The sequence below is a fragment of the Bos taurus genome, chromosome 26, assembly GCF_002263795.3.
Source record: "Bos taurus isolate L1 Dominette 01449 registration number 42190680 breed Hereford chromosome 26, ARS-UCD2.0, whole genome shotgun sequence".
Lineage (NCBI taxonomy): Eukaryota > Metazoa > Chordata > Mammalia > Artiodactyla > Bovidae > Bos > Bos taurus.
The window spans coordinates 35,052,433-35,074,162 of record NC_037353.1 but is presented as its reverse complement, the minus strand read 5'-3'; the positions used below and the strand labels follow the sequence as shown (position 1 = coordinate 35,074,162).

Genomic DNA, 21,730 nt, shown 5'->3' with positions numbered 1-21,730 from the left:
TTTGTTGGCAAAGTAATGTCTTTGCTTTTTAATATACTGTCTAGGTTGGTCATAACTTTTCTTCCAAGGAGTAAGCGTCTTTTAATTTCATGGCTGCAATCACCATCTGCAGTGATTTTGGAGCCCCCCCAAAATAAAGTCAGCCACTGTTTCCACTGTTTCCCCATCTATTTGCCATGAAGTGATGGGACCAGATGCCATGATCTTAGTTTTCCAAATGTGAGCTTTAAGCCAACTTTTTCAGTCTGCTCTTTCACTTTCATCAAAAGCCTCTTTAGTTCTTCTTCACTTTCTGTTATAAGGGTGATGTCATCTGCATATCTGAGGTTATTGATATTTCTACTGGCAATCTTAATTCCAGCTTGTGCTTCACCCAACCCATCGTTTCTCATGATGTACTCTGCATATAAGTTAAATAAGTGAAAGAAAGTAAAGTCGCTCAGTCGTGTCCGACTCTTTGCGACCCCATGGACTGTAGCCTATCAGGGTCCTCTGTCCATGGGATTCTCCTGGCCAGAATACTGGAGTGTATTGCCATTTCCTTCTCCAGGGGATCTTCCCAAACCAGGGATCAAACCTGGGTCTCCCGCATTGCAGGCGGATGCTTTACCATCTGAGCCACCAGGGAAGCCCTATTCCTATTTGGAACCAGTCTGTTGATCCATGTCCAGTTCTAACTATTTCTTCCTGACCTGCATACAGATTTCTCAAGAGGCAGGTCAGGTGGTCTGGTATTCCCATCTCTTTCAAAATTTTCCACAGTTTATTGTGATCCACACAGGCAAAGGCTTTGGCATAGTCAATAAAGCAGAAATGGATGTTTTTCTGGAACTCTCTTGCTTTTTGATGATCCAGCAGATGTTGGCAATTTGATCTCTGGTTCCTCTGCCTTTTCTAAAGCCAGTTTGAACATCTGGAAGTTCACGGTTCACGTATTGCTGAAGCCTGGCTTGGAGAATTTTGAGCATTACTTTACTAGCGTGTGAGATGAGTGCAATTGTGTGGTAGTTTGAGCATTCTTTGGCATTGCCTTTCTTTGGGATTGGAATGAAAACTGACCTTTTCCTGTGGCCACTGCTGAGTTTTCCAAATTTGCTGGCATATTGAGTGCAGCACTTTCACAGCATCATCTTTTAGGATTTGAAATAGCTCAATTGGAATTCCATCACCTCCACTAGCTTTGTTCATAGTGATGCTTCCTAAGGCCCACTTGACTTCAGATTCCAGGATGTCTGGCTCTAGGTGAGTGATCACACCATCGTGATTATCTTGGTCATGAAGATCTTTTTTGTACAGTCCTTCTGTGTATTCTTGCCACCTCTTCTTAATATCTTCTGCTTCTGTTAGGTCCATACCATTTCTGTCCTTTATCGAGCCCATCTTTGCATGAATGTTCCCTTAGTATCTCTAATTTTCTTGAAGAGATCTCTAGTCTTTCCCATTCTGTTGTTTTCCTCTATTTCTTTGCATTGATTGCTGAGGAAGGCTTTCTTATGTCTCCTTGCTATTCTTTGGAACTCTGCATTCAGATGCTTATATCTTTCCTTTTCTCCTTTGCTTTTTGCTTCTCTTCTTTTCACAGCTATTTGTAAGGCCTCCTGAGACAACCATTTTGCCTTTTTGCATTTCTTTTTCTTGGGAATGGTCTTGATCCCTGCCTCCTGTACAATGTCACAAACCTCTGTCCATAGTTCTTCAGGCACTCTGTCTATCAGATCTAATCCCTTGAATCTATTTCTCACTTCCACTGTATAATCATAAGGGATTTGATTTAGGTCATACCTGAATGGTCTAGTGGTTTTCCCTACTTTCTTCTCCATGAAAGTGAAAGTAATAGTGAAGTCACTCAGTCGTGTCCAACTCTTTGCGACCCCATGGACTGTAGCCTACCAGGCTCCCCCGTCCATGGGATTTTCCAGGCAAGAATACTGGAGTGGGTTGCCATTTCCTTCTCCAGGTCATCTTCCCCACCCAGGGATTGAAACCGTGTCTCCCGCAGACGCTTTACTGTCTGAACCACCAGGGAAGTCCAAAAAACGTGTTTTTCTAACTAGACAGAAAGGTCCCACCCCCATAGTGGCTGTTAAAATACTGTTTAATGAATTAGTAATTCCGAATGCACTAATAAGTAGAAGTAGCCAAAAATCAAAAAGGCAAACACAGCTGGGAAGCATCCTGGTCCTGAATCAACTTCTTGGTTCTTTGTTTTTTTAAACCCCTCTTAAGTGTCTGGATTTGGAATTAGTAGGTGAAGGCCATGGTGATTTCAGGCCTAAAGTTAAACCCCATCCCAGGGCCTGAGGCCTAAATGCTGATAGCCTATGACCCTCAGTCTTCACCTGAGTACCCTCAATGGCCCCAGGGGGGCCAGCATCCGTCCCAATCTCAGAGTCAGCACAGAGGTGGCTCTTCCAGCAGTCCAAAAAGATGTGGTGTTCTGGCAGCAGGCTTCAGGCTGAAGTCACAGCCCAATCTTTCGACTTGATCCATTTCTAAATGGAATTGCTGGTACAGGGACAATTTGAGAGCCCTGGGTGACCTTAAAAGGCTGTATCACATTTCAGCAGGGAATTTTATTATACTTTAGCAATTACTGCTCATAGGGCTTGGTGACTGCCTCTCCCGACATTCAGCTGACTCGGGCATCGACGTGTCAGGCCAACTCTGTGGGGGCTCCCATGAGAAGATGACCTCATGTCTCCATTTCCACCCTGTGAGGTATTCTTAAGCCCTTTTGTGTGGCCTCGGGGCAGTGGAGGCACATGGCAGGCGAGGCAGGATTGGGAGTCTCCTAACTGCTAACCCAAGGTCCTTTCTAATTACTGTTCAAGAGGAGAGGTGGGGCTTTATACCCATGACTGTGCTTCGAAGTGAAATCACTCAGTGCTGTCAGAGATGGACTGGTACTGCTGCTGCTGCTAAGTCACTTCAGTCGTGTCCGACTCTGTGCGACCCCATAGACGGCAGCCCACCAGGCTCCCCCATCCCTGGGGTTATCCAGGCAAGAACCTGGGTCCCCATTTCCTTCTCCAATGCATGAAAGTGAAAAGTGAAAGTGAAGTCGCTCAGTCGTATCCGACTCTTGGTGACCCCATTAACTGCAGCCCACCAGGCTCCTCCGTCCATGGGATTTTCCAGGCAAGAGTACTGGAGTGGGGTGCCATTGCCTCCTCCGCAGAGATGGACTAGGAGAGGTCAAAGAAGGGTGTTGCCTTAAGTGAGTCATCTCAACCAAAAGGTGTGTCGAGGGAGTCAGTCTTTTAGAAGCAGGAGGATAAGACACCCAAGCTGATGTTAAACCCCTTCTAAGATTAACCTTTATATGTAAAAGACAGGGCTAGCATGGCAGGGTAGAAGCATCCTATGATTTACACAGAGGAAGTTTTCTAGCTGAATTTTTATTATCCTAGCACCTCTTTGCCTTGGGGGAATCAGATTAACTGGATTAGAGCCTGGGCTGTTTCTATAATCAGGATCCCAGCTGCCCCATGGCTGACGGTGTCTTTTATGTTGGGAAGAATAGCAGAGGCCTTATGGCATTGGCTCAGAAAAGAAACGTCAGATACTGGGACCTCTTACAAGTGGAAAGCCCAAAGTGGCAGAAAGTTAGAGCTGTCTGACTGCTCGCTGGGAGGGTTTGTGCTAAGGCAGCCCTGTGCTTTGTGCCAAATAATAATCCTGATTACCAGACTAACGTAGTGGGAGAAAATTAGGTCACGGAAGCCAGTTCAAGAGAAGGATCATTTTGGGTAACTAACGACACAGTGACCGTGGGTAGCTTCCTGTAACTACCATTTGCCACAGCAGGAAATAGACTTTTAGGTAAACTATGAATTAAGCACTCTATGCATTTATTTAAACTCTTGAGTTTCTTGATTCCTAGGCTCAATAATAGTGCCACTCTAGCATCAAGAAAGGGAGTAGGAGGTGGAGAGAAGTGGTAGGACGGGGAGAACACATCTGTGTGATACGCGTTTACAATTAAGTGGGAACTGGGGGTAGAAGGGCTTCCCTGGTGGTTCAGTGGTAAAAAATCCACCTGCCGATGCAGGAGATGCGGGTTCGATCCCTGGGTCAGGAAGATCCCTTGGAGAAGGAAATGGCAACCCACTCCAGTATTCTTGCCTGGGAAATCCCATGAGCAGAGGAGCCTGGTGGGCTACAGTCCATGGGGTCGCAAAAGAGTCAGATGTGACTGGTGGTTCAGATGGTAAAGCGTCTGCCTGCAATGCGGGAGACCTTGGTTCGATCCCTGGGTCAGGAAGATCCCCTGGAGAAGGAAATGGCAACCCACTCCAATACTCTTGCCTGGAAAATTTCATGGACCGAGGAGCCTGGTAGGCTACAGTCCAGGGGGTTGCAAAGAGTCGGACACGACTGAGCGACTTCATTTCACGACTTAGTGACTCAACAGCAACAAGGCAGTAAAGCTTAGAAAGTATTCTTAGGAGAAAATCCGTCTCTCTGAAATGTAGACTCCCGGGAGAACAGGACTCCTGGCTTTAGGAAGAAACCAAGCTCACCAGCGGAATATCATTGTGTGATTGCAAATCCAGACCAGTCCTAACCAGAGACAATTTTCCAGCCCAGACCTCTGCTCAGAGCGGAGGCAGTGTCCTCCTGAAGTCGGGTTGCTTTTCCTCAGTCTGTTCCCCTTCCCCTGCAAGTGTTCTTTTCCCGTAAATCACTGCAGCCTGGAATAACTTTTGGTATTTGAAGTGCTATTTCCCATCTGCTTATTTACTAGCAGGTGTTACCTTTGGGATTCTCATGCAGCTGGGTATTCAGCATTTCTGAACTGTGTAATCAGAATCTAATACATCACACTAGCGTGGTTTCCGTCTAGGCTGCACAAGACTTTCCTGTGGAAACCCCCTACTCAGTGCTTCAGAGCCTGGGCTTTGGAGTCGGAAGACTTCCTTGCTGAGTGATCTCAAACAAGGTTTTGAACTCCTTGCTTTGGTATTCTGCTCTGCAAAACAGGAATAATGAAATAACTCCCCCCAAAAGGCAGTTGTAAGATTATCTGTCATTGCCGGGATAAAACAGTTATGACAGGGCCTTGGACATAGTAAGTGTTCAATAAATTCTTCTTGTTGCAATAATAGAATAGTGTTACAGAGTGACCTTGTGATGTCATATGTTCAGGAGTCTCTAGCTTCATGGGGGAGGTACCTCAGTAGTGGTATTGAATGGTAACCCTGTTTTCCCTGATCTAAAAATTGAACTGAGGAGCACAGAGAGAGCAACTCAGGTTATTTGATATCAGAAGAATCCCAAAAATCTGGAGAAATTGAACACTGAGCTTGGGATTTTATAGGGTCAGGACTGATGCATTGTGAAGCAAAAGCAAACACAAAATAAGAGACAATTAAATGCTGGACAACAGTGCAGGTATTTAGTGCTTTAGGACTTGGAGGAGGATGAAATATTTTATGAATATGAAGTACAGTGATAGCTTCAGATAAGAGCCAGGATGTGGACTAGGCCTTGTGTGTCAGGTTGGCTTTGAGCGGATGAGGCGTTGTTCAGTTGCTCAGTCGTGTCTGATTCTTTGTGACCCCATGGACTGCAGCACACCAGGCTTCCCTGTCCTTCACTATCTCCTGAAGCTTGCTCAAACTCATGTCCATTGAGTCGGTGATGCCCTCCAGCCATTGCATTCTCTGTTGTCCCCTTCTCCTCCTGCCCTCCAATCTTTCCCAGCATCAGGGTCTTTTCTAATGAGTCAGCTTTTCACATCAGGTGGCCAAAGTATTGGAGCTTCAGCATCAGTTCTTTCAATAAATAGTCATGACTGGTTGGATCTCCTTGCAGTCCAAGGGACTCTCAAGATTCTTCTCCAACACCACAGTTCAAAAGCATTAATTCTTCAGTGAGCAGCTTTCTTTATGGTCCAACTCTTACATCCATACATGACTACTGGAAAAACCATAGCTTTGACTAGACGGACCTTTGTTGGCAAAGTAATGTCTCTGCTTTTTAATATGCTATCTAGGTTGGTCATAACTTTTCTTCCAAGGAGCAAGCAAATGAGGAAAGGAGAAGTTATTCTAAGTGAGGCATATGACGTGAGTGAAGGCAAGGAAGATGAAGATCAGGAAGTAGTCAGGAGGCCTCATTAAAGAGGCTTTGTATATTCATACAAATGGACAGCAGAGGACTTTAGTGTTCAGAACCAATCAACACAGTGAGAAGTACTTAACAAATGTAGTCCCTTTTTAGATATCTAAATAGCTATCATGGGTCATGTTATTGAAGATCTCTGAAATAGTACCAAGAACTTTAGATTTGATAGATTGGGACTAAGAGAAATAATGGAAGTTATTTTGTTTTTATTTTAATAAATTTTATTTTTAGAGCAGTCTTAGACTTACAGAAAATTTGAGAAAATAATAGTTTCCATATACTAGTTTTCCATGTGAGTAACATCTTGTATTAACATAATTCTTTTGTAATAATTAATGAACCAAGATTGACACATTGTTAAGTCTGCATTTTATTTGTATTTTCTTGTTTTTTTCTGATGTCTTTTTCCTGTTCTGGGATTCCATCCAGGACACCATACTGCATTTAGTCATCGTGTCATTTTCAGCTCCTCCTGGCTGCGCCAATGTGACTTTCCTTCTTGTTTTTGATGATCTTGATGACTGTGAAGAGTACTAATCAGGTTTTTGTGCAAAGTCCCTCATTTGGGGGATTTTCTCATGATTAGACTAGGGTTATGAAGTTTATGGGAAAGAAGGTCATGGGGGAAAAGTGCCAGTTGTCATGACATCATATCAGAAGTACACACTCTCAACATGATGTTGATTGTTGATGTTGACCTCGATCACCCAGGTGAGGTAGTGCTTTTCAAATTTGTTCACTGTAAAGGTTCTCTCCCACCCCTCTTCCATACTGTCCACTCTGGAATGAAGTCACCAAGCACAGCCTGAGCTTAAGGAGTGGGGAGTGATGTCCACCTCTTTGAGTGACCTACACTTCCAAGGCCACATTGAAGACAAAACAGCCAAGCTGCTGGGAACTCTCAGCAATCTTGAGAAAGGGGTTGAAGGCTGGATTTATGTGGTGAGCAAAGGGATGACTAAAGGATGGGAGGGTGGACAGAATTTCCTGGGGGATGAATGAGAGGGTGGACTCAGGATGACTGAGAGGTTCCAAGCATCAGTGATTAGGGGCTTGTTTGGGCGTAAAGAGCACTGCATTGGTTTATTGCCAACTCTGTTTCATGGCTGTGTCACCTTGGGTGAGGCATATTGTCCCTCTGAGTCTCAGTCTGCCTATTTTAAAAATGGGCTTGACTGTTACTGCTCTTCCTACCTCATAAGTCTCCTGCGAGAGTGACTTGAGATAATGCAGATGGAAGGGTTTTGAAAACCATCAAGCCTGATGTGGTTTCAAAGGCTGGTGGAGAGACTGATGGTGCTAATGAGAGGGAAGGGCAATTGGGAGGGGGAATATATTACCTGGGAGACTCTGAATAGTTCAAATCAGTTCAGTTCAGCTGCTCAGTCATGTCCAACTCTTTGCAACCCTATGGATTGCAGCATGCCAGACTTCCCTGTCCATCACCAGCTCCTGAAGCTTGCTCAAACTCATGTCAGTTGAGTTGATGATGCCTTCCAACCATCTTATCCTCTGTTATCCCCTTCTCCTTCTGTCTTCAATCTTTCCCAGCATCAGGGTCTTTTCTAATGAGTCAACATCATGTGGCCAAAGTACTGAAGCTTCAGCTTTAGCATCAATCCTTCCAATGAATATTCATGACTGATTTCCTTTAGGATTGACTGGTTGGATCTCCTTGCAGTCCAAGGGACTCTCAAGATTCTTTTCCAACACCACAGTTCAAAAGCATCAATTCTTCAATGCTCAGCTTTCTTAATGGTCCAACTCTCACATCCATACGTGACTTCTGGAAAAACCATAGCTTTGACCATACATACCTTTGTGGGCAAAGTAAAAGGATATCTTTCATTGGTGGGATCCAACATTCTGCTGTTGATCATTTTTCAGCAGTTGCAATTTTGGAGTTCTCGCAGGAAAAGATGAGCACACATCCTTCTACTCCACCATCTTGACGGGTGTGAATAGTTCTGATAGCCTGGGGCAATTATAATGCATACCAAGAATGCTGTCATATAGGCTCATGATAGTCACCCACTAAAGAGATTTTTATTTCCAATATGCTTTCTCAGATGTTCTGATTCTAGTGGTATAGTTTCATGGTCTGTCCCCTAGATAGGAGGAACTTAGATGAGGTGAAGCTGGTTCTGAATATTAGGAAGGACTCCACCTAATCATTTTAGCTTTCCTCTTATGGCTATAATTTCCTCTGTTTGACAACACTGAAGGTGATAGTTTTCCTTAGTGATCTCCACTTCCTGTCCCAGCCTCATTGCCTGTAATCTCCAGTAGGCATTTCCAAAGTAACATAGCCTAATGGAACTGTGGTTCCTGTTCTATGCTAGAGTCTCAGCGATAAGGCTAACCTGCTTCGCTTGACTGTGAGAGGCAGTGTGAAATTTACGTTAGGCCTGCAATAGGCTGCCTTAACTGAGTCTCCAGAATCCCTCCAAACCGGAGTGGAGGAATCCTTTTACCTTTTCAGGCAAACAGACTCTTGGTTCTTCATACACATTTCCTCACTGTTAAGGAGATACACAACCATGCTTCAGGTTTTCTATTGTATTATTCTTTTTGTAGCAACAAACTGATAAGCCATGGACAATTTTAACCATGTCTGCCCAAATTCCGGGATGAACCACTGACTACTTGGTACAATAGAAAGATTTGGGAAGTCCAAGTGCTAAGTGTACCTCTGCCGATAATTTGGGGCTGACTTTGGGCAAGGAATGTAAGCTCTTGGCTCCTCATTTTCCCTATCAGTAGAGTAAGGAGGGACCACCCAGGCTCTGAAAGATGAAGCAATCAAGGAAAAAGTAGGAACAGGGCCAGCTGGCAAATAAGAGGAGTACAGAATTAATGTCATTTTTATATTGCAGCTGACTCAGCATATTTCAAAAATGTAGAATTGAGCCAAAGAACATACATTTGGTATTAACCAAACTGCCAAAGGAAGTTATGTAAAGCCTCTTTATTGAGCTTGAAAAAGGAGAGACATTCTTTTCTCTACCCTGATTTGGGTTGGGAAGAAATCAGTACTGAGTCTCTTTTGCTCTTTGGATTCTGTCCTCTAACAAGCAAAGCCCATTTCTTCACATGTAGGTGGTTCTGAGATGTGTCTGCCTAGGCTGATGTGGGATGGAGCAGTAAGTAAAATGATAAAGTCTCCACTCATCCCTGGGTGAAAACAGAGGTCATCTCTGGGCATGGAGGATTTCGCAGTGTAATATATATTTCCAAAGGGAAATGCTTGCAAAATGCAGATGCTGATCCCAATTCTGACTTTATGACTGGTGCCAGCCTTTGCCCTGGCACCTTTGTTGAGACAAAGGGGAGAGCCAAGAAGTGAAATGATATTTTCCTTCCCTCATCATTACTCAGCAAGCCTAGCCAGCTTGCTTAGTTATAAAAAAATCAAGTGTCAAGAGAAACTGCAATGCAGTTTCTCATCCAAAAATGCATTCTCCCTCGTGGTCAAGAGATCCACTGTGTTCTAATATTGTTTCTGAGATGGATGGCCTTGTGGGTTAATTTTTTCCACTCTAACTCTACTCTGTAACTTGCTTCCCAATATTGTCTGAATTCTGTGGGGACAATCGTTCTTAAACTGTAGTGTGTAGAATCACCTGAGGAGCTTACTAAAATGATAGGTCTCCTGACTTTAACCCCTAGTTCAGTGGGGTTGAGGAATCTTCATTTTTATTTATTTTTTAACTTTTTATTTTATATTGGTAATAGCTGATTAACTAACGTTGTGATAGCTAATTAGCTAATTAATAGCTAATTAACAATGTTGTGATAGTTTCACGTGGACAGCAAAGGCACTCAGCCACACATATACATGTATACGTTCTTCCCCAAACTCCCCTCCCATCCCAGCTGTCACATAACATTGAGCAGAGTTCCCTGTGCCTTTGGTAGGACCTTGTTGTCATAGTCACTAAATATGTCTGACTCTTTTGAGACCCCATGGGCTATAACCCACCAGGCTCCTCTGTCCATGAGATTTCCCAGGCAAGAATACTGGAGTGGGTTGCCAATTCCTTCTCCAAGGGATCTTCCTAACTCAGGAATGGAACCTGAGTCTCCTGCATTGCAGATTCTTTACCACTGAGCCACCTGGGAGGCAGGACTTTATACATTATCCATTTAAAATATAGCAGTGTGTACATGTCCATCCCAAACTATCCCTTTCCCCCATCCTTCCCCGCTGGGAATTGTAAGTTGGTTTCTTTAAGGAAAATAAGTCTGTAAGTCATCTGTATCATTTCTTTTCAGATTCCACATGTAAGAGATATCATACGTTATTTCTCTTTCTCTGTCTGACTTCTTTCACTTAATATGATAATCTCCAGGCCCATTCATGATGCTGCAAATGGCATTATTTCATTCTTTCTAATGGCTGAGTAATAGTCTATTGTGTATATGTACCACATCTTTAACCATTCATCTGTTGATTGACATGGGTTGTTTCCATGTCCCACCTATTGTAAATAGTGCTGCAGTGAACACTGGGGTGCATGGAGGAATCTGCATTTTTAATACATGACACGGGGGGTTCTGTTAAAGGGGATCAGCAGCACTATCTTGAGGATCACCATCTGGGTACCATGCCCAGCAAGCAATATTTTACCATACACAGTGTATAAGCCTTTACAAGCCAAGTCCTAGTTGTAGCTTTGAAACAGCTCTTGAGCCCACCTAAATAAATTATTGCCCAACTTACAACAGTCATTGCTGGGCTTATAATAATTTCTGATTTAGACAAATGGCCCAGGAAGAACATGAGCTTGGGAGTCAGAAAGGCCTGGGTGTGGATCTTTGCGCCTCTACTTACTATTCTTTGAGCAGGCTGCTCAGCTTCTCTGAGGCTCGGTTTCCTCATTTGTGAAATGGGAACAGTATTACCCACCTTACTGAGAGAGGGTGGTGAGGATGGAATAAAATGACACGTGTAAGCACCTCACCGACAGGGGAGCCTGGCACTTGGAGACAGATGCTGAATAAATATTATTTTCCTCCATTTGTACTGGAAGCAAGAATTTGAAACAAACACATGAAAAACCTTGCATAAAGCAGACAGTGTTATGGGAAGCTTTTTTTTAATGCCCAGATCAATCGGTTTTTGGCCTTACTGCACATCACTTTAGAAGTCAGTGCTTGTTTAGAGATCTTGGAAGCCTGTCCCTTCTTAATTCCTTCAGGCAGGACTGACTTCGGTTGTGAATATAGGTTTCCAGGAGAGACCCCAGCAGGGAAACGCAGGGGTATCATGATGTTGACACCTTTGCCAAACGCTTCAGGGTCCAGTGCAGAAAATTCAGATCAGGTGTTGAACCCGAAGCTACAGCTGCTCCTAGTCTCAGTCTCACAAGAAGAACCTTGTTCCTGAGAATCTAGCTAGTAATGGACTATTTGGACTGTCTTGCTCAAGCTCTTTCCAGGCGAAATGTGAACGGTACAGTGGTCCGAGAGAAACAATGAACTATTATACTTGGTGTGTTACGGAGAGCTCCTTGCTGGGAGGTGATTTCGCAGTTCAGTTTCAGCAATACCTGCCCACACCCCCCTGTCTCACCACGTCCAACCCGGTTTTACTGTTTGAAAAAAAAATGACCTTTGTTCTTTGTGCTGGTTGATTAATTTTAGGCTCACTGTTCTTATCCCCTATCATGCTCATGTCGGTACTTATGCAATACGTTTTTATATATTGCATGATTCCTCCTTCTGAGGACCCAAATCAGAAAAAGGGGAATTTACTAGCGAAAAATGCCTCTCTGAATTCTCTGGCTGAACAAACGGCAAGTTCAGTGAAGACCCTTGGGTAGCATCAAGTCACAGGTGGCCTCTTGCTGTCTTCCCTCTTGGTCCTTTGTCAGGGGAGCCTGCAATCCTGTCCTGGGGCGGGGCGGTCACAACAACTTCCATTCTCTGAAGGCTACACTCTGGAAACTGAAAGAATAATCCCTATAAACCCCATCATATGATTGTAGAGCCTGGAAAGAGCCTCAGATCCGACCCCGCTTATTTTACAGGAGAGGAGTCTGAGGTTCAGAGACGTCCACACAGTTTCTAATTGATTTTTTCTTTAATGACTACCTGCAGTGTGTACCGGGAACCGTGCGCATGATGTGTACTAAGTCACTTTAGTCATGTTCAACTCTTTGTGACCCCATGGACTTTAGTTCACCAGGCTCCTCTGTCCATGAGATTTTTCAGGCAAGAATACTGGAGTGGGTTGCCATTTCCTTCTCCAGTGCACACAATGGGAGGCTCACAATAGACCTCCAACAGGTTCCGTGAGCTGCCAAATGAAGAGGAGGAATGACTGTCTGGTAGACGAGGAACTAGCCAGTGCCTGCTAAGAAGGAAATAAATGTTGACTGAGCCCCTTTTGTGCACGAGTGCTCTGCTGTGTTCTGAGGAGCTAGGAGAAGGGAAGAGGAGTCCCAGTGGGGAGAAACAATATATGAACTTTATTAATAACTAGTCCCCATTCTCAGGGAACTTACAGTCTGCAGTGAACTCCTGGCTCAAAGGCATTTTCTAAATCAAGATAGGTACATATCACACCATATTGAACCAAGCAAGATTATGTACTTAATGACTCAAAAATTTAATACATAGTCCTCGAGATGTTTGGGAAGAAGAGAGAAGAGTGCTGGCTCCCAGGGAAATAAGCATTTTCCCCAACAGTGGACTGTTACAGCCACAATGCTCTTTTTGCTTTGTGTATCCCCATGATTATGACATGGCGGCAGGGGCTCCATTGGTGCTTGTTGAATCAATATGTGGCTCATTTGATACTAAAATTATGGGCATGTTTATGCCCACCCACAATGACTCCTTTTGTAGGAATGCTTTCTACTCACATAGATCTTTCCTGTTTTTCTTTCAGTGGCCCACCCTCAGGACCCTCACCACCCATCAGAGAAGCCTGTCATTCACTGCCATAAATGTGGAGAGCCGTGCAAAGGGGAAGTGCTTCGGGTCCAGACCAAGCATTTCCACATCAAATGTTTCACCTGCAAAGGTAAGGCACCTCTGGCTTCCTGGAGACGTGGCGTGTCACGGTCACTGCTTGTCTTGGAGGCAGCCCCATCTCCCTAACTCCATACCAGTTGATAATTGAATGTGCTCCTAAGTCCTGAAGTTGTTCACCTTCTCTAATTCAGGAATAGACTGAAGTTAAGGGGAATACTGAGTTTGCCCCAGCCCCAAGACCAGGGGTACACAGGCCTTTGGGTGTTCACTGAGATTCCTCATCCTGAGAGGGAAGACTAACTGTGAAAGAGCAATGAAATGAAGTTTTGTGTTTTGTGCTTTATAGTTCTTTAAAAAAATTGAAAAAACATTTAAATATTATTGAAGTACATTTGATTGCCTGGAAAATTCCATGGACAGTGGAGCCTGGCAGACTACAGTCCAGGGGGTTGCAAAAGAGTTTGACATGACTTCGTGACTGAGACACGGACATGACACGGCATGTTGCTGTTCACTCGCTACGTTGTGTGTGACTCTTTGCGACTCCATGGACTGCAGCGGGTCAGGTCCCTGTCCTTCACCATATCCCAAAGTTTGCTCAAAGTCATGTCCATTGAACTGGTGATGCTATCCAGCCATCTCATCCTCTGTCGCCCCCTTCTCCTCCTGCCTTCACTCTTTCCCAACATTGGAGTCTTTTCCAATGAGTCAGTTCTTTGCATCAGGGGGCCAAAGTATTGGAGTTTCAGCTTCAGCATCAGTCCTTCCAATGAATATTCAGGACTGATTTCTTTTAGAATTGACTGGTTTGGTCTCCTTGCTGTCCAAGGAACTCTCAAGGGTCCCTTTCAGACATGACATAGTTGATTTACAATGTGACGTTAATATCTGCTGTACAGCTAAATGATTCAGTTATACATTATTTGTCATCTTCTTTTCCATTCCGGTTTATCACAGGATGTTGAGTATAGTTCCCTGTGCTATACGGTAGGACCTCTTTATTTATCTGTCCTTTATGTTTCTTTTCAACTGTGATGAGGACTCTGACCCCAAAGTAACCATGTCCCAAGGCCCTTGAATGGGACCAGAGGTGACTTTCCACAATTAGAAAGAAAGCCCTAAGATACAAATGCCTGTGGAAATAAAAAGAAGAGATGGACTCTTGGATTTTGAAAGAGGAGGAAGAAAGAGGACACTGAACATCTTATAGGAGAGCTAGATAAGTATGAAGGTGGGAAAGGGTTGCAGTGGAGGAATTAGAGTTCACAGCACAAACTTAAACCAGTAAACTGTCCAGGATCAGGATTGGTGAGCAGGAGTTTTGTTGGTGAACCTCTGTTACTTCCTAAGATGTCTGGCATCTTGGAATCTACTGGTCCAAGAGTTATATATCCAATTTGTCAATGTTAATGAAATACATACTCCATGTGTCAAGGAACTCGTGGGGGTATTTCAAGAGATACTGGCTCAGATGGTAAAGAATTTGCCTGCAATGCAGGAGACCTGGGTTCAGTCCCTGGGTCAGGAAGATCCTCTGGAGTAGGAAATGGCAACCCACTCAGGTATTCTTGCCTGGAAAATTCCAGGGACAGAGGAGCCTGGTGGGTTACAGTCCATGGGGTCTCAAAGAGTCCAACACGACTGAGCGACTGAGCATGTGCACGCAGGATAGTGAATAATAAATGCTGTGATGGAGAGAAATACAGGATGTAGACTGGAGGCAGGCAGATAGATCCAGAAAGGTGGTGGGTATTATGGTAGTCCAGGTGGAAGTAATGTAAGGAACATAGAACCAAGTGTGGTAGGGACTCGGGGACAGATTTTAGAGATATTTAGCCAGCTTAACCTTAACCTTACCTTGACCTAAGACATTTAACCTTAACCCAGTTAAGGTTGCTAGGATTTGATGACTGATTGGATGTGAGGAATGAAGAAAGATCCAGAGTTCCAGCTGGACTGCCTGGGTGAACATAAGGTTGCCACCAGATAAGAAAATACAGGAGCACTAGAGAGGCTATTATGAGGAGAGGGGAGGAGTTCAGTTTAGATAACACATTGAGGCTGAGCATACGTGATCCATACAACGTCTCGTAGGCTTAGCACTCAAGAGATACTGGTCTGTGTTGGGAAGAAGGATTGAAAGTGTTCGGCATCCAGATAATGGATAAAGCTATATGATTGTGTGTGGAATTCCCCTGGGAAAGGACAGGAACTGAGTCATAACAAAGCCAGCATCTGAAGGAAGTAGAACCTGATTTCCATTTGTAACCTTGGAAAATGTACCCATCTGGTAATGAGATGAGAAAAGTGGTTTAATTACTGGGTGGATTCTATAATTAAAAGAAAAGGAGATCCCCAAAGCTTCTGCTATTTAAAGAATTTATAATAACTCAGTGGGGATAAAATGTGGCTGCAGGCTTCCGATGGAGCTGCTCTTTTGTCTCCAGTACTCAGCAGCTTTGTTTTTCACTCTTGCCTATTAGCAGCAACCATTCCACTAACTTAAAGGAGGCTGTTTTGTTTTTTTTTTAATGCTATATGTTCATTCAGATTTTGTTTCAGTGATATGACCATTTTTTAATGCACCACCTTGTCTATATCATGATTGTGATACATACTCTATAAGAGAATAAGAAATTAAGTAGTAAAAATTTGATGTTTAATAATTATGTATTTAATATTTAATAATTGATATATTTAAGTTAATTATGATTATATGGTTTATCTTATTGATACGTTGTTCATTATAATTATTGTTGTTTATCTTGAGCATTTTTTTCAGGATAATGCCTTAGATCCATTTTTCTGTCAGAATGTTCTAGAGCATTTAGAAAAGACCAGGGACCAGAGGATTGAGAAGGGCTGCCTAGCCAAATATTCTGTTTTCATTAAGCCTTTCCTGAACTATCCTGTGTAAGATGTCAGCTTCTCCAGATATCACATCTCTTTCCACTGTGTCTTTTTTCCTTAACATTTATTATTATTTAGCATATTTTATTCACGTGTCTCCCTCCTCCACGAGAGAGTAAGCTCCCCCTGAGGGCAGGGATTTTTGTCTGTCTTGTTTATCACTGTGTACCTGGTACCTAAAACAATGCCTGATGCATTAGGTGCCCAATGAGGGGAGAGGTGACTGAACAAATGAATGAACAGTAGCCATGTATTTCTTTGGAACTTGAATATTTGTAAGTGCTTCTGATGGCATAGCTAGCCAACAAGATTTGTCAAGTGCTTACTATGATATATACCCTCACATGCTTACTAGACAGCAACATTATCTGCTGAAAAGAGTGTGAGTAAGGCTATCTGTCATTGATTACAGAGCGAGGCGTCTCTGCCTGGCAGATGGAACAGATAAGAGAACCTGTGCTAAAGGCCCCTGTCAGGCAGCACTTGGGTGAGATATCACTGCTGTTTAGACCCTTATGCCAGATTAGACCCTTAGCTTTCACTTAACCCACTAGATACAACTCACTCCATGTGGGTTATTTGGGGTTCAGGTGGACATTGATAAAGCGCTAGTAAAATGGAGACAGTTTCTTATATTCCCTAAGTGCTGAGCTCCTGCTTTTAACATCTATTTAGAGAATCTGACTCACTTGGAAATTGAGTAGAAGGCAAAATAAACAGGATGCAAGAAAATGAGTCTGATACAAATGTACTCCCTTCTCACAGCAAATGAGAAACCACTTTGATGCCATCTTTTGCTGAGAAAAGGATAATCCTATATAGCTTATCTTTTGAATTTTCTGCCATGTTAAAGTGTTACCTAGGTAAATAAATATAATTTATATTTTTAAAAAAATATTTAAGATTTTGAATTCCAAAGTGAAATAGGATAAGGACTCAGAAATTCTTCAAAATATGCTGCTTCACAGTTTTGACTTTTGTTGGGAGATGATTATCCATGGGTCTCTCGTTAGTGTGGGCACTTTTTGTTCTGCATTCTCTTTCAAGGATGTTTGTATAGTGAATATTCTCAAGACAGAGACAGCATTTCCCTCTGGACTAGAGGATGGATTTGTTTGCTGTCTAGTATAATAAAGATAATGTCTCCCGCTGGAACAAAGGTTGGATTGATTTGCTTACAGCTCATTATAAGACTGGGGTTTTCTAAACTTTAGGTTCCTTTTGTTGTTGTTTAGTTGCTCAGTCGTGTCCGACTCATTGCGACGCCGTGGACTGCAGCGCACCAGACTTCCCTGTCCTTCCCTATCTCCCGGAGTTGGCTTAAGCTCATATCCATTGAGTCAATGATGCCATCCAACCATCTCACCCTCTGTCACCCTCTTTTCCTCATGCCCTCAATCTTTCCCATCATCAGGATCATTTCCAATGAGTCAACTCTTCGAATCAAGTGGCCAAATATCGGAGCTTCAGCATCAGGCTTTCCAATGAATATTCAGGACTGATTTTCATCTCTTTGAAGTCCAAGGGACTCTTCAAGAATCTTTCCCAGCACTACAGTTCAAAAGCATCAGTTCTTCAGCACTCAGCCTTCTTTATACTCCAACTCTCACATCCATACATGACTACTGGAAAAACCATAGCTTTGACTAGACGGACCTTTGTCAGCAAAGTAATGTCTCTGCTTTTTAATATGCTGCCTAGGTTTGTCCTAGCTTTTCTTCCAAGGTGCAAGTGACTTTTAATTTCATGGCTGCAGTCACCATCCACAGTGATTTTGGACCCCCTCAAAGTAAAGTCTGTCACTGTTTCCATTGTTTCCCCATCTATTTGCCATGAAGTGATAGGACCAGATGCCATGATCTTAGTTTTCTGAATGTTGAGTTTTAAGCCAACTTTTTCACTCTGCTCTTTCACTTTCATCAAGAGGCTCTTTAGTTCCTCTTCCCTTTCTGTTCCTTTCACCACCATAAGGGTGGTATCAACTGCATATCTGAGGTTGTTGATATTTCTCCCAGCAATCTTGATTCCAGCTTGTGTTTCATCCAGTCCAGTGTTTCTCATGATGTACTTTGCATATAATTTAAATAAGCAGGGTGACAATATACAGCCTTGATGTACTCCTTTCCCAATTTGGAACCAGTTTGTTGTTTCATGTCCAGTTCTAACTGTTGCTTCTTGATCTGCATACAGGTTTCTCAGGAGGCAGATAAGGTGGTCGGGTATTCCCATCTCTTTAAGAATTTTCCACAGTTTGTTGTGATCCACACAGTGAAAGGCTTTAGCATAGTCAGGTTCCTTGGTGGGACACAAACCCCACTGCACGTGGAGCATCCTGGTGACCTGCTTCTCTCGCCTCTGCGCGATGTAGCATGGTCATGAGGAATGCATAACAAATATGCAGCTCATGTTACCTGCCCTGAGTCAGTCTTTTGCTCTGACCCAGGAGTTTCATGTCTTCTGCCAGCATCCATGAAACCAGGGCAGGCTAACTTGCCAGCTTGCAGGTAAAACCTCCAATTCTTTATAGTTCTTGAGAATTCTCAGTTTCATGTCCGTGAAAGCTTTTACACATTAATGTATTTAGGGTTTTTTAAAAGTGATGTATATAAGTTACTCTCAAGTGGCTCAGGAAAAAAACCTGTGTGTATGCATCTCTCTCTGTATATATGTATATGTATAAAAATATCTATTATATGTAATAGATATTTTCTGTTTCATAAAAACATAGCTATTATCTACATAAAGATCGCTAGAGATTATAAATGCAGATCTACACATAACCACGTTTGCTTCATCATGCGTTCTCCCTATCTACAGAGAGAAAGAGAGAGAGCATATGGTAAAGCAAGTGAGGTAATTTGTTAAAGAAATCAGCAAATCGTACAACTGTTCTTCGTATTATTCTTATTCCTGCAACTCTTCTTAGGTTTGATATTATTTTTAAATAAAAAATTGAAAGGATAAAAAAATAAATGTATTTTAAAAAATGTTATTTTTGGCTTCCTTGGGTCTTTGTTGCTGGGTGTGTGCTCTTTGTCTAATTGGGACCAGTGGGGGCTACTCTGTAGTTGTAGCACTAGGGCTTCTTACTGCGGTGGCTTCTCTTTTTGTGGCTTGAGGGCTCTAGAGCTTAGACTCAGTAGTTGTGGCACACGGGCTTAGTTGCCCCGTGGCATGTAGGATCCTTCCAGACCAGGGATTGAACCTGTGTCCCCTGCTCGATGGGCAGATTCTCAACCATTAGAGCACCAGGGAAGTCCAATGATAGCTTATATTTTGAGAAAGGGAATGCTGAATTTCTCCTAGCTTAATCAAGGAAGAGCACATCTTCTAAGAAAAATGATTTATCTAGCAAAGGTTATAGGAATGTTTATATCATAGAGCAGGGGAGAAAACTGAAATGTTCCTCAAACATTTTTAAAGCAAGCATTGACCCTATCCTATTGCTGGTTCTTTTCACATCATGACCCTGAAACCTTGAAGTGCCACATGCTCAGACCTCATCTGCATCTCTGCTTTCTAGTGACTTCATCCAGTCTCATAGTTTAGAAGTACCATCTGTGCCCTGAAAATACCAGCTCCAAAGTTCTGCCCTGTGGTTCAAACTGGTGTCTTCAAAAGCCTTCTCAGCATCTCCAGTTGGCCTCTCAAACCTAACTAGTAATGGGTTATTTGGTTACTAGCACCATCCCCACTCCCTCTCCAGTCTTTTCATTTGAGCCATTGTCAAGACCTTCCTCCCAGTTGCGTGCATGCTAAGTTGCTTCAGTCGTGTCTGATTCTTTGCAACCTTATGGACTGTAGCCTGCCAGGCTCCTCTGTCCATGGGGATTCTCCAGGCAAGAATACTGGAGTGGGTTGCCAGGCCCTCCTCCAGGGTATCTTCCTGGTTGCTTAGGCTGAGAACTTTAGAGTTATTTTGACTTCTCTTTTTCTTTCACATGGCACAAATATTCCACCAACAAGTCCCTTCAGCCCTATATTCATAAAAAATCTGGCCATTTACACCATCCCAAAGATAATGCTCCAGCTCCAAGCTGCCACCATATCTTGCCTGGATTAATAATGGTGTCAGGCCTCCTGGCATCTGTCTTTACCCCTACTGCAGATTGTTCTTAATGCAGTAGCCAAGGTGATCTTTAAAAATAAAGCCAGATTCTGTCACCTTTTCCAAAGGATTCCTTCATCTTTCAGAATGAAGTCCAAAAACCTTAATGTGACCTCCAAAGCCCCTCCCCATTGTTACTCCCTGTCCTCATCTCCCACCACTTTCTCTCTGGCTCACTCTGCTGAGTAACCCTGGCCTGCTTGATCATTCTTAAACCGAGCATTGAACAGCCTCCGGACCTTTCCACTTCCTGTTCCTTTTGCTTGATGAGCTTTTTATCTAGCTATGTGCCTGGTGTCCTCCCCAACTTACTTGGGGTCTCTTCTCAAATGTCACTTATCATTGAGATCATCTTTGACACTATCTGTCATGTATAGATGTGTATATGTGTATCTGTGTGTGTTTACATATATATGTATTTATATACGGTTTAAGTTATGTAGTGTTTATTTGTTGCCTGTCTCCCTCTGCTAGGCACCAACAGGGTTTGTATAGCAGCCTTTAGGAGAAAACCTAGCTTACATTAAGCACTCAATAATAATTGTTGAATGAGTGAATGAAATGTTTATCATTGATTGATACTAATTACAGATTATTATTTCCAAATTATTAAATCCGGGTCACCCAGACTTGACTTCAATCAATGTCTTTTTAAGTGTGGGAAGGAGAAAATTATTTTTGGTTCAGACACAGCATTTCTCTCACACAGTGAAGAACTATTCTTTCTCATTCCTTTTTCCAACCTTCTAATTTCATGAAACGGAAGATCTTTATAACAAAGAGAGAATAGCTGTCAGCCCCAGGGCCTTGGTCAGGAAATGATATTAAAGCTCAAACTGAATTGCGTTATTTAATTATTTACTTCTATAGATACTTTATGTAGAGGGGAAGTGGCCCTGGAAGTTTTGATTTATGGTTTTTGCCTTTGAAAATAATTATAGTTATTAAGAGAGCGCTGAAGGTTTTAAAAGTCATGGGCTTATCCGGTGGCTCAGTGGTGAAGAACCGGATGCCAGTGCAGGAGATGCAGGTTCTATGCCTGGGTCAGGAAGATCCCCTGGAAAAGGAAATGGCAACCCACTCCAGTATTCTTGCCTGGGAAATCTCATGGACAGAAAGGGCCTGGCAGGCTACAATCTATGGGGTTGAGCGACCAAACAACAATTGCCATCATCACCTAAATCCTTTTGGAACATTGTTTTGTCACAAGAGTTGGACATGACTTAGTGACTAAATAACAGCAAAGGAAACAGAATAGATAGTTCAAAAACTATGACCAAATTAAAAAATAGTGAAGGTGGTAACATGAGTGAAATTGGAAAAGTTTGGGGAACACTGATTCTGGTAGTGGGCTTGGATTGCATCTGAAATGATGAGGCTGTTTTTAGTGTGGTCTTGGGACTCAAATGTTATACCATATTATAATCATGCCATTTACTGAATAAGAAAAACTTGTTCAGTCACTAAGTCGTGTCCAATTCTTTGAGACCCCATAGACTGCGGCATGCCAGGCTTCTCTGTCCTTCGCAATCTCCTGGAGTTTGCTCAAATTCACGTCCATTGAGTTGGTGATGCTGTCTAACCATCTCATCCTCTGTCACT

General features: G+C 42.9%; 1 protein-coding gene and 1 non-coding gene across 18 annotated transcripts in view; one reads left to right on the top strand and one right to left on the bottom strand.

Moving 5' to 3' along the window:
- The window catches only part of ABLIM1 (actin binding LIM protein 1), a 329,208-nt gene that overhangs the window by 155,748 nt on the left and 151,730 nt on the right, over window positions 1-21,730 (top strand). For all 17 annotated transcript variants that reach the window (XM_059882062.1, XM_059882061.1, XM_059882057.1 and 14 more), the window contains one exon: window positions 13,025-13,159. Coding sequence is in view for 6 of the 17 variants with exons in the window: in XM_059882061.1 (XP_059738044.1) it covers window positions 13,025-13,159 (135 nt within the window). In the remaining 11 variants the exon portion in view is untranslated. Of the gene's footprint in view, window positions 1-13,024; window positions 13,160-21,730 lie in introns of those variants that run through there.
- Window positions 557-628, bottom strand: TRNAC-GCA (transfer RNA cysteine (anticodon GCA)). Its single transcript has one exon. It is a non-coding gene; the product is annotated as a tRNA-Cys (tRNA).